The sequence below is a fragment of the Pecten maximus genome, chromosome 10 (genome assembly GCF_902652985.1).
Source record: "Pecten maximus chromosome 10, xPecMax1.1, whole genome shotgun sequence".
NCBI classification, from domain to species: Eukaryota; Metazoa; Mollusca; class Bivalvia; order Pectinida; family Pectinidae; genus Pecten; species Pecten maximus.
The window spans coordinates 33,115,405-33,129,907 of record NC_047024.1 but is presented as its reverse complement, the minus strand read 5'-3'; the positions used below and the strand labels follow the sequence as shown (position 1 = coordinate 33,129,907).

General features: G+C 33.8%; 1 protein-coding gene across 13 annotated transcripts in view; it reads right to left on the bottom strand.

The window, feature by feature from the left end:
- The window catches only part of LOC117335488 (vinculin-like), a 77,117-nt gene that overhangs the window by 16,559 nt on the left and 46,055 nt on the right, over positions 1-14,503 (bottom strand). For 4 of the 13 annotated variants that reach the window (XM_033895520.1, XM_033895521.1, XM_033895523.1 and 1 more), the window contains exons 16-21: positions 13,415-13,517; positions 9,917-10,081; positions 8,444-8,491; positions 7,819-7,836; positions 6,487-6,591; positions 427-551 (exon numbers count right to left, since the gene is read on the bottom strand). In XM_033895520.1, the coding sequence (XP_033751411.1) occupies positions 427-551; positions 6,487-6,591; positions 7,819-7,836; positions 8,444-8,491; positions 9,917-10,081; positions 13,415-13,517 (564 nt within the window). Of the gene's footprint in view, positions 1-426; positions 552-4,701; positions 4,756-6,486; positions 6,592-7,818; positions 7,837-8,443; positions 8,492-9,916; positions 10,082-13,414; positions 13,518-14,503 lie in introns of all 13 variants that reach the window. The other 9 variants (XM_033895533.1, XM_033895522.1, XM_033895525.1 and 6 more) reach the window with 8 other exon arrangements.

Below are 14,503 nucleotides of genomic sequence, written 5' to 3'. Positions count from 1 at the left end.
ATCAAAGACAAAACAGATTTTACTCCTTGTCAGGCTCAATCACCATCAAAGACCAAACAGATTTTACTCATTGTCAGACTCAATCACCATCAAAGACAAAACACTCTATTATGGCCACTCAAAGATCACTTATCACTATGACCAAATACCTACAAAATCCACAACAAAAAGTCAGCCACTTTACTGTAGTAATTACTGAATTACTGTAACAATTGAAAGAACAATCATTAGTGAGAATCATATTTTTAACGCTTTTTTATGAAACAAATTAAAAAGTTTTTGTATTTCAACTAATAGATAAATTTATATATAATAATAGACATATTTAGGTAGTATAATAATACATAATAAACATTTGTACTTTCCAATATAAAAGAGGAAAGAGGAGAAAAAAGCAAAATGAAAGTAAAGGTCAAACTCTCTTACCATGATAGGCTGGTTGGCCTGAGGTACAGAGGGGAAGATCATATCTTCCTCATCGTCTGTGTCTGGGGGTGGGGGCCTGGGAGGTGTGGAGTCCGTAGGCAGAGGAGGGCGTGGTGGGGCACCATCTGTAAACAAAATACAGCAGGAAATCAGTTTTACTGTACACATTTACGCTAATCAAAAATAGTTGCTTTTAAAACGCTAAACTTCAGTCCTACAAAACAAAATTATCAATTCATAAAAAGTAGATTATTCATTATTAAAATAGAGAAAGAAATCAGAAATTATTTCTTAAAAAAGAACAGATAAGGTGTTTCTAAGAATTTAGAGCAATATTTAAAGTAGAGTTCAATTACACAGAGAAATAAATGAACTACATCACAGGGACTTTAAATATGACATTAACCATAACCAGTGAAAACACAAATCCCAAGATTCATGAAAATACAAAAGAAGAAACTTAGTCAAACATACATTTATATATGAAACACCAGAAATTTCAAATGCATCATGCAAAAGTGAACACATAATTCAAAAACTTCACAGATACAAATTGACGGTGAGAACTTATTACAAGATGTGTCTCAAGTTCATATTCGTACACATGCAGGGATCCACAATTATTTAACATAATTCGGGGATGAAATTTGACCAGTTAAAAACAGATTCCATCAAGCATTAAAATAATTTAAAAGTAAGTGCGTCTGTAAAATCTACAAAATCTTTCTTTATAGAAATAATTCAGCATTTAGCTAACTCTGTAGAATAGTTTCATAAGAGAATATCTCTGTTTTACAGTAACGGTAGATATTGTAGCCAAGTGTATGAATACATAATGGCAATATATGTACTTGTGATAAAAATGGCAAAAGGAAAAGATTAATGACAAGCTTTAGTATTGTAGCTGAAACAAGAGATCCCAGAGGGATCTTGGCGCCCACCATTGAATGATCTTTATAGGTTCCATGTCAGATTGATCTTTTCTCTACTTTTCCCTTCCTCTAAGTCTTACTAATCTGTAAATTCAGAAACAGCCCTCTAGTACTTTTCAAACAAGGGGAACCTATATATAAAATTTAAGATTTAGCGATAATGGCTGTCTGTTGTTTTCGGATTGGTCCCAAAATGCAACACCAGGGACCAAAGGGAACCTACATATGAAATTTGAGAAAGATCCCTTCAGTACCTTCTGTAAAATAGCGATAACAAACTTCAATTGTCAAAATACAAGATGGCTGCCTGTCGGGCAGGTTGTTTTCTGACTGGTCTCAAAATCCAATATGTATAACTAGGCACAGAGGGCAACCTACAAATGAAATTTCAGAAAGATCCCTTCAGCAATTTCTGAAAAATAGCGATAACAAACTTCAATTGTCAAAATCCAAGATGGCTGCCTGTCGGCCATGTTGTTTTCCTATTGGTCCCAAGATGCAATATGTAGAACTACAGACCAAGGGGAACTTACAAAAACGTTTGAGAAAGATCCCTTCATTACTTTCTGAGAAATAGCGATAACAAACTTCAATTGTCAAAATCTAAGATGGCTGCCTGTCGGCCATGTTGTTTTCCGATTGGTCTCAAAATGCAATATGCATAACTAGGCACCGAGGGGAACCTACATATGAAATTTGAGAAAGATCCCTTCAGTACTTTCTGAGAAATAGCGATAACAAACTTCAATTGTCAAAATCCAAGATGGCTGCCTGTTGGCCATGTTGTTTTCCGATTGGTCTCAAAATGCAATATGCATAGCAAGGCACCAAGGGGAACATACATATGAAATTTGAGAAAGATCCCTTCAGTACTTTTTCAGAAATAGCGATAACAAACTTCAATTATCAAAATCCAAGATGGCTGCCTGTCGGCCATGTTGTTTTCCGATTGGTCTCAAAATGCAATATGCATAACTAGGCACCAAGGGGAGCCTACATATGAAATTTGAGAAAGATCCCTTCAGTACTTTCTCAGAAATAGCGATAACAAACATCAATTATCAAAATCCAAGATGGCTGTCTGTCGGCCATGTTGTTTTCCGATTGGTCTCAAAATACAATATGCATAACTAGGCACCAAGGGGAACATACATATGAAATTTGAGAAAGGTCCCTTCAGTACTTTCTCAGAAATAGCGATAACAAACTTCAATTATCAAAATCCAAGATGGCTGCCTGTTGGCCATGTTGTTTTCCGATTGGTCTCAAAATGCAATATGCATAGCAAGGCACCAAGGGGAACATACATATGAAATTTGAGAAAGATCCCTTCAGTACTTTTTCAGAAATAGCGATAACAAACTTCAATTATCAAAATCTAAGATGGCTGCCTGTCGGCCATGTTGTTTTCCGATTGGTCTCAAAATGCAATATGCATAACTAGGCACCAAGGGGAGCCTACATATGAAATTTGAGAAAGATCCCTTCAGTACTTTCTCAGAAATAGCGATAACAAACATCAATTATCAAAATCCAAGATGGCTGTCTGTCGGCCATGTTGTTTTCCGATTGGTCTCAAAATACAATATGCATAACTAGGCACCAAGGGGAACATACATATGAAATTTGAGAAAGGTCCCTTCAGTACTTTCTCAGAAATAGCGATAACAAACTTCAATTATCAAAATCCAAGATGGCTGCCTGTCGGCCATGTTGTTTTCCGATTGGTCTCAAAATGCAATATGCATAACTAGGCACCAAGGGGAACATACATATGAAATTTGAGAAAGATCCCTTCAGTACTTTCTCAGAAATAGCGATAACAAATTTCAATTGTCAAAATCCAAGATGGCTGCCTGTCGGCCATGTTGTTTTCCGATTGGTCTCAAAATGCAATATGCATAACTAGACACCAAGGGGAACATACATATGAAATTTGAGAAAAATCCCTTCAGTACTTTCTGAGGATTAGCGATAACAAGAATTGTTTACGGACGGACGGACGGAGGGACGGACGACGGACCACGGACGCAGGGCGATTTGAATAGCCCACCATCTGATGATGGTGGGCTAATAAGGATAAGCACAATGAAATCTGTACTAAAATTCTTGTGTATAAAGTTCTAAAATTGTCTAAATATGAGGCTCCAAATTTAATATTTTGTTAATTAATATGAATTATGAAATATATTTCAAGTAAGGATGCTCTGTTTGTAATTTCAAAATAAGCTCCAGATTCAGAATCCAAATACTGTAACTCATTTGGTGCTATAATGTATATGTATAAAATAAAATACATACTAGGTATATAATTAAGTATACAAATATAAAATCTTCTGTTATATTATGAAGCACTATTGGGTATCACCTGGGAAACAGAGGAAACCACTTTGCATGTAAGGAGAAGTGTTACTCCTATCTATGGGGAAAGAACCTGCAAATTTAAAAACATCTGTGTAACTGGTAGTTTCTGGTCAATTTTTTGGTATGTATTCATTTTGTTAATTACAAATAAGAGGTAAATTTATCCAAATAACGGACTTTCAATTATACACTAGAAAAACCCTTTTAGTTTTTTTCATGATAAGAAAGTATTTCTTTTAGTGATCTTCAATATATTAAACCTCCCTTAACTCCAAATATATCAGTTATCTCCCTTTACAAAATAAGAATAATTTTGCTTTATTGATCCATTATAAGATATATATCATCCTCCTCTCTTTTAAAACTCTTATCATCTCCCTCCATTGTATCAGTCATCCCCCTTTACAAATCGTGCAGTTATCTCCCTTTATGGACTCACGAGGAAATGGATGATGTATTCTCCATTTACTGATCTGGTATGTGTACTTTGGTGTTATCAAGATTTAAACAATATGAGTAATTGTCAAGGAAACCTCTGTTCATAGATCCATTTTTATTTACCTCCCCTTATCAAAGATGTCGGTACCTTCCCTTACTGGTCTTTGGGTTAGTGACTAACAGTACTTCCATATAAATGCATTACATTTCCCCAAGTGAATTATCATATAGTGGAATTTGATAAAACAAGGATAGTCCATATAAAAATAAATTCAAAATATGTAGTGAACCATAAAATACATACTTTGGTATCTGCTGTATATATCAAATAACAATATAAAATTACAGATTTAGTAATACATGTACATAAATATCTACCTAATTAAATATACTTTTATACATGAGGTTGATAATTGATTAACATTATGCCTTAGCAGTGGATCAAGTGTATTATAGGGTAGGGGATTTGAAGGGTAACAATTGGACAGTGCTCTTCACCAATCAACAGTGAGATACAAAACAATAGGTGCATCGGGGTCACCTGATCTGTTGTTAGGAGATGCGGCCGATCTGTTGGCCAGAGCATTACGTAGTTCTGAAACATGCATAATTATACTACACTATTACATACACATCAACATATGCTACAACTACAAACTACATCATAAATATTCGGCATCAGTACTCAAGGCATCTGAAACATGAGGACAAGCTAAGTTAATTCTTGGTCTAAAAATATTCAAACAAGTTTGCAATCCATTCTTGCTATTCAGGTATGACACCCTATTTTGATTTAACTGATATAAGTATTAACATTTCAATTGTTTATATCGTTGATGTTTGATAATTCATTTGTCATTTTTCCTATCAAAATGGATTTCAAATTATTGTCCCCCGTTAAATGATAGGGGCAGTTATCAGAAAAATGGTAGCAGGACTCAGTATACTGATCACTGTGTTTAAGCGAGAAATGTTTTTATATCAGCATAATCCAGGTGTCATGAATTAGGATGTAACAGTATGCTATCATGCTGGTACGTTTTGTATACCAATACTTTGGTGATAATTAAAGTTTCTCAAGCTTCCTATAAGTAAAAGACTGTATTCATAATATGATTCTCATACATCAAGATAAAAATATTCATGTAACTTTTAAAATATCTTTACTTTCATGCTTTGAATGTCAACCTGATCACGTTTATTTTACAAGATCACATGGATTTGGTGAGTTTAAAGATAACTGGACGGTTTAGTCTGAGCATGAGAGTAACATTATGAATACAGTCCCAATGTAAAACAGCAAAACTGTGTACTACATGCCTTATAAAAGGAAAGAGGTAACTAAATCAAGATGCCAGAAGATTTTGTGACTAGAAAGTAAGTGAATAGTCTACGAAGTATGGATTTCAAATAGCAAGGTTTGAAGGAAAAGAAATATCTACAAAAAGTTCTAAATATACACTGGATTCTGGGAAATGAAAAGTCAAATAACACAGGATTCTGGGAAATAGAAGGATAATAACAAAGGATTCTGGGAAATGGAAGTCAAATAACACAGGATTCTGGGAAATAGAAGGATAATAACAAAGGATTCTGGGAAATCAAATAATAACACAGGATTCAGGGAAATAGAATAAATATTAAAACAAAATTGTGAAGAACATCTGAAGACAGAAAGAAACGGAAAAGAAGAGAAGATATAAGAATAAGAGATAGATGAAAGACACCAATTCCCTAAACCTCAGATTTCTACAGGAAATATCAAGTGTAATTCCCAAGGTAGTATAGATGTACATCCAAATCCAGTTTGATAACCTTAACACAGTCAGACTTCTCCAAACACTCCCATTTCATCTAGAAAATCATATTAATCTGGCCTTCTTATACCGGAATTTTATAATGAAAACAATGATGTCTAGGAACAAAATTGCTTGATCCATTTCAAGTTAACAGTTTCAAGCTTATCAATTATCGTTATCAAGAACCCTTTTAAAGAATCCTGAAAAGTAACACAACTTTTTTTGTTTATTTAGGACAGAATCTCAAGGGTAAAAAAATGTTCATAGTGGGATGAGATGCTGCCAAAAATGTTATATGCAAATTTCTTATTGATTCTGAAAACTTTACTTGGCTGGCAGAAATGAACACTTATGGCATGGATAAGGACATTTAAAAGTTGTTTGGAGAGATCTGACTTCTTCTATCAACCAGGCAAACAGGGATGAAAGGACGCTGTATTAGTACTGGTGGACAATGCACAAGATATTCTGAAACAAATCCGAAACCAATATCAATCCAATACAAAGAGAAAATTCTCCATTAAAACCTCTGCCATAGTAGCTGAAAGGGTCCTGAGGGGGTGGGGGCACCGGGGGTGGGGGTGCCTGGGGCGCAAACTGGCCCGGGTACGCCTCCTGTTGTCTCATCGTAGCTGAAAGGTCAAGTATGAAGGTCAATGGTGTCTGTTACTATAAATACATTCATCACATGACTACTATGTATGTTATTCAGTGACTACACACGTGTCATACTTTTGTTTATTCACTCGTGTTAAAATCATGACGTCATCAAATATAATAAAATGATCTTAAATCAAAACCTAGGATATAATATTGGAGACAATGGGATAGAAAGAATTTTTCAAATTATTCTCAAGGTGTAAAATTTTACCATCTTGGTTACAATGTCAAAACATCATATAACACAAGGTCATATCTAAAACATGACACATCTGTATTCACTGAACATTATGTTCATCACAAGATAAAATTCAATGTTCATAAATATTGATACATAGATTATTTACATGAACTACAGCATATTCTGTCAAAACTGGATCAGTACGATCTAGAAAATTATCGGACAAAAAGAGTCTCCAACTTGAAGCTCTAATGTCAACTGACCAATTAATTGTGGAGTCCGGGTACGGACTAGAGAGTCAATAATAATGTAGTACCATACGTTGTTATCTCCCCTTTATTACTCATGATGCTTAGTACAATAATCATACAGATATATGTTGGTATGACCTGTCTAACTGACCATCTCACATGTAGTATATTTAACTTATTATCTATGAACAAAGTCTAAGAAGCAACAAAAAAGAATATATATATATAAAGCACAAATTATGATTTTTTTTTTAGAACCTTAAAACTTAACCCTTCACCAATAATGTTTGCCAATATTTGGCTGACAATAAGTGAACTATTGTAACCAACTACACTGTATTACGATATTCCTGATTATATTTGGCAGTGAAGTCATAATGTACAACATACACCAGTTGATAATGTTCCAACCTTTCTTATTCAGATAACTCATTCAGATACCTTAGCTTTCCACACTATCACAAATTATATCAAAATACATTAGATTCCTTAAATGCTGCTTTATCATAGCGACAAAAATAACATAATATCATAGCTACTAGTCAAGACAAAACTTAAAAGCAACACTAACTACTAAATAATATAAAATAAAGATGCAAGTTATAAATATTTCAAACACTGACATAAATAATCCAAACACGAGACACCACGTTTACCAGTATATACTGTATGATCATATTGATATTTGCACTGTATGCACCACAGCCATTTACATAATATATTGTACACACGATATTGACTGATGATCAAAATGTATAATAACTCACATTGAGGATAACATCGGTCTATGAAAAGCAATAAAATGGAAACATATTTGCAACAATCTGCTACAGGTTTTTGTAATAATATAAACATCATGATAGTCATGATAACATTACGCTACATGGACACTGATGATGGATCATGTTAATCAAGGATCGGAATATCCATTAAATTTTTATTCCTGAATGCTTAATAAGAGATTAAGTTAAAATTTCTCCCGACCTTGGAAACATTACAAACTATGTCCAGAGTAGTGAGGCTACACAAATTATCTATATCTATAAATTATATTAAAATCAAACAGAAATCTACAGTGAGAGAGTTCTACTGATAGTATTAATGAAGTTTGGGTATTATTAGAAAAGTTACCGCAGATACATAAGGTTAAAAAATAAATCATAATTATTACAAGGACTTTTGCCAGAATATGGTGTTTAATTACTCAGAAAGATAACACAGTAATGAAGGGAAAAATTGAAAGAAATAAAATGAAAACAAATGAAATAGCTCAACATATCAATATGATGAACTCCGGACAAAAACATAAATGTGACATGTGATGAAATAAAACAAGTGATGAAACACCGGGGTAGGTGAAAAGGATTGTGGGATAAGTTGTTCTTGGTGTACCTTCAGGTTGTGGCATCATGTGAGATCCGTCTGCAAACTGATCTGGAACTGTGGGAAAACAGGACAAGCAGACGTACAGATATACATAGGTTCCCATCATACAACATTCAAGATGGATGAATAAAATGGATGATATAAACTTAATGTTGCAGATATATACACAAAAGAATATGGAGGTTCTTATACAACATTCAAGATGGACGATATAATCAGGTGAGTTGTCTTCAGGTATATATGATATATGGTTATGATTTAAATTTGTTATGAATATATATATTGAAACAAAACCAAACAATGATATCACAGAAAAGTTTCACAAACACATGAAACATCACCAAAACAGTTAGGATATATCTGATAATGTAAGGAATATGCAGAGTTGACACACCTGTATATATTTTGTTTAGTTTTTCAAAGTATTAATATCTTTTAATCTATTAATCTTATTACTTTATTATTTTATCTAAAATATATGTGACAAAACATATTTATATTAATGTTAAAAACCACACAAAATAATTTCAAAATCATGCCAATAAATCAAATTCCCTATCCAAAAAAAAACAGGAAAATAAAAAATCATGCAACAATGAAATTGCATAACATTATCAGTTCTTCTTCCTTTTGTTAATAAAGACAATCTCTACAGTCAAATTTAAACGATCAGGGACAATTAATACAGTTAATCTGACATTGGTTTAAGCTCTAGTTTTCACTACATACAATGACACATATTTCACACCAACATTCTGGGAATATTCAAACACATGCTACAAAAGAAAGTACCATTCAGGGTTTTTTCTCCAGGATCAATGAAGTATGGGTTAGAACACACAGCAGAAACATTAATTTTCCCCCTGAATCATCAAAATGCTTTTTATGTCTTAGTTTACTTTTAAATGTTGATATTTAATATTATACTTCATACAAATTTTCCCAATTTTGCATTTAAAAGTACAAAAATCTTAATTCTGATATACACACTTATTTCATATTTAGCAAAATACATGGTAAATATTTTTTGTTTAACATGTATGTTTATATATTCACTTATTTGCTTATCAACACGTTAATATACATAGTGTACTTATAACAGATACCTTACATGTGACTTTAATCTTCATCCCAGATGTTAAACAGATTTTTAAATGATAATTGTCATATAAGATAAAATACTAGGAATATTAATCTCATGATTGACAATAAATCAGAATAACATAACATGCTCTCCATAAAACACATGATGAGCTAGTTATTCACACACATTTAATTCCAAAGGAAAGTTAGAGCACTGTTAATATTTGATTGTGTTAATTTACAATGTTATGTTAGCCTAAGTCAACTTTGACAGGGTTTACGATTTTCTGCACAAACTAGAGGGTGGTAATCGGGAGATGAGGGAAACGTACAGGGTGTTCACGTCATAGGGTTCACTCATGTAAAAACCATGCGAGGCTTCATTACATTGGCTACCTCTAGTCATGATATTTCTATTTGGAGGGCTATCTACGACTACAGGGCTATAGGTGGCGCTAGTCGGACCGAAAGCGGAGGCTGGCGGCCTGCCCAGGTTGAATATCTCGCTAAATTCCTGGGAAGGCCAGATTGGTGGTGGTGGCAGCGGTGGCATGGATTGGTCTACAGGTGTAAATAAATCTTTGTTACAGGTATGCACAACGACAGGTAAATATAGGTATAAACAATTCTCATTACAGGTACGCACAACACGACAGATATATACAGGTATACCATAGGTATAAACAAACTCTCATTACAGGTACGCACAACGATAGGTAAATATAGGTATAAACAAGTTCTCATTACAGGTACGCACAATGACAGGGAAATATAGGTATAAACAAACTCTCGTTACAGTTACACACCACACGACAGGTATATACAGTTATACCATAGGTATAAACAAACTCTCATTACAGGTATGCACAACGATAGGTAAAAATAGGTATAAACAAACTCTCATTACAGGTACGCACAACACGACAGGTATATACAGGTATACATACAATAGGTATAAACAAACTCTCATTACAGTTACACACAACACGACAGGTATATACAGGTATATCATAGGTGTAAACAAACTCTCGTTACAGGTATGCACAATGACAAGTAAATATAGGTATAACTCTCATACAGGTACACACAAGAGGATAATGTCATACAGAGATGTAAACAAACTTGTACACAAAAACTATGTACAGATATACAGAATTATCTTTACATGGTCACAAAACAATGCACGAACACCACATATATATCAGGTAGATGTTAGAATCTCATGGTCTGAGTATACTCAACACAACATTTATACACTGGTGACAAACTCTCATTACCAGCATACAAGACAAATACACCAGCTACAATTACATATACATTTGATTAATATGATTATTGATTAATATATAGTACAATTTAGATATATATAAACACATAATATAAATAGTTATTATCAAAGAAACCACGGATAAGGCACACATGTACATTAAAAATAAATATGGTATCAACTAGCACAAAATAAATGATCCTGATTACCTAAAACCATCTATAAAAGTACCACAGCAAAGTCACTATATATCATAGTTTCAATCTATTTTGCAAAATAATTCTAAGAAAAAATTTTATACTTTGAAGTTGTTGGAAAAAAAAGGATGAGACCAAAGCCTTGACACAGAACTGTATAATTTAACAAAGTATTTGTGGGTTGTATAAATACAGAACATAGCTTTGACATCTTAGAGACCATAATATAGAAATATCTGTGGTCAGTAACGACAGAGACATATATACAGAGATTGGCAGCTCTCTATTTGCCCTTGTGTTTACATAGTGGCCACTGACCTTCCCACAATCCTTTGCGGTCGCTCGGTTCAGTCTTCACTAGACACCATATTGGAGAAAATTTGAAAACCAGACACATAATTATCGATAATTTCTATTTGAAATCATCACCAAGATCCAATTATGTGCTTTAATTTTATTAATATCAAAGTGCAGAAGTGTCATCAATATGAAATATATCACAATTTGCTGTCCAAGTGTTTGTATTTTGAGTATGAAAGTCAAGCACACCGCAGGAAAGATCGGCGGGAATCTCCAATTTTCGAAAAGTCCCTATGGGGTTTTCGAGAATACTGATAAATGACAACAATGTGCATGATAAACAAGACCACATTCCATAAGTATGATAGTTTTTGGTTAATGTGGTAACTTTTGTAGTGGCCTAGATAAAACGATGTGCTTTTTGTGTGCGTTTAAAACTGACGATGTTTTGGTCTGACGTAATGGCTGCTTAATTACAAAACTTGGACATGTCGATAGGACCCAATGGATTTTCGAAAATACGGATAAATGACAACAATGTGCATGATCAATAAGACTATATCCCATAAGTATGATAGTTTTTGGTTAATGTGGTAACTTTTGTAGTGGCCTAAATAAAACAATGTGCTTTTTGTGTGCGTTTAAAATTGACGATGTTTTGGTCTGACGTAATGGCTGCTTAATTACAAACTTCGACATGTCGAATAGGACCCAATGGATTTTCGAAAATACGGATAAATGACAACAATGTGCATGATCAATAAGACTATATCCCATAAGTTTGATAGTTTTTGGTTAATGTGGTAACTTTTGTAGTGGCCAAAATAAAACGATGTGCTTTTTGTGTGTATTTAAAATGACGATGTTTTGGTCTGACGTAATGGCGGATTAACCAGAACATCTCGAATAAGTTCCAGTACATCGATACACACATGCGCAAAGCCCGATTTACCTGTGCTCGCGTGTGTTTGATAGGGGACAGGGCGCTCTCGATAAGGGATATGCTTGAGTGGTCACGAATAAAGGGAGCCACCACTTGTACGGGGAAATAGCGATGTTACTTATCTCTCTATATATGTCTCTGGTAACGAATGAAACAGCGAAACATCATAGGAGCTCCTACATCTCTGGGGAGATAACTTGTTTGAGTATTGCTATCTTGTTGATTATTAATTGACTTTGGACAGAATATGTCCTGTGAGATGGACCACTAGAAGGACACTTAAACATGTATGACAAAAGTGATGAGTCTCCAATGAATTGACCTTGATATCAGTAAGTATTTCTCCAAGTCACGTTCTACTTTTAAAGCCAGCTAGAATATCATGACGCAGGGAATGCATACATAAGACAAAAAGGTCCCCATCCATTACCGTAACAATGCACTCTTAACCTAAATTAATTTTTTTTGCTTTTGCCATATACTATTCTGACATTACAAAATCTAAAACACAACATCTCATAAACAGACGTTACAAGATCTACCACAACAAAATCACACGTGTGTACCACTACCAAGCCTGTTCATACACTAGACAATGTAACTTACAAACACATCACACAACACACAATACCAATACACATTTTTGATAATTATAAGATGCGGATAATTGATTACAGAATATAGGAACAAGACATTTGTCAACAATAAATTCATTAGTTGCTCTACACATTGAAATCATTAAAACAAATAAAGGTCTATTGAAGAGTAAATATTGGTGATTTTAGTTTGAATATGATAACACATTGTGGTGATATGTGATAGGTATTTTAACTACTTATTACTCACAATAATATTACATACGACACACAAATATATTCATATATAAACTCATATTGGATAGTACAATAAAGATATGCAATGCAAACTGTACTTGAAAATGTTAATTAAAAGGGAGACAATCATAACTTATTCGACCTCAGTAATTTGTCTGCCTTTTAAGAAAACAAGGGGCAAACTTATAAGGTAAAATATTGATAAATGATTCAGCTTTCTCAGCAAGTTACTTCCTCCTGTTAACTGAAAGTTAAAATGTATTAGACACGTTTAAAAAACAAACAGAACAACACAATACCCAACAACAAAGATATCCAATCCTGATGACACACATGACTGGAAAACCCGCTTACCTGTGATGTGTAGCTGTGATAGGTCGGGTGGGGGAGGGGGGAACTGATCATACCCAGGCTCTTCTCGGAATATGTCTCGTACTCCTCCCACTGCTGATATTAGCTGTTGGAGAAGAAGGGAATGTTACAAAATATCATCCTGACTTTGAACAATCATCATCCATAAGTGTTAGGAGCCAAATAAATAGTAAGGATTTGTGCGAGTTAACATTAAAATATCTGTATAAATGCTCATTGTGTGTCACTCACAGCCAATGATATGACACCATGGTCATATGTTTACACAATATGATTTATCTTACGGTAACAATGAATGTTTTTATTTATAAAATCTCCCAGATTGGGATGATCTATCAGTCAGTAGGTCTGTATGCTATATTTGATACTGCCTACATTACACCGTCTTTTGTTAGTCTTGTCTCTGTCTCTAACCTTTAAGCAAATTCAGCAATAAATAACAAAGTATTCATAATTTACAAGCTGCACTTTTCAAGCAGAGCTACAATTCATACTATGATTACCGATTTACTGCCTACATGACTCCCCCTATTGCTAGGTTTCATCTCTCCAATATGGTACCATATACTCTTTGGTACTATATACAATATGGTACCGTATACTCTATGGTACTATATACAATATGGTACCGTATACTCTATGGTACTATATACAATATGGTACCATATACTCTTTGGTACTATATACAATATGGTACCGTATACTCTATGGTGTCATATACAATATGGTACCATATACTCTATGGTACTATATACAATATGGTACCATATACTCTATGGTACTATATACAATATGGTACCATATACTCTATGGTACTATATACTCTATGGTACCATATACTCTATGGTACTATATACTCTATGGTACCATATACTCTATGGTGCTATATACAATATGGTACCGTATACTCTTTGGTACTATATACAATATGGTACCATATACTCTATGGTACTATATACAATATGGTACCGTATACTCTTTGGTACTATATACAATATGGTACCATATACTCTATGGTACTATATACAATATGGTACCGTATACTCTATGGTGTCATATACAATATGGTAC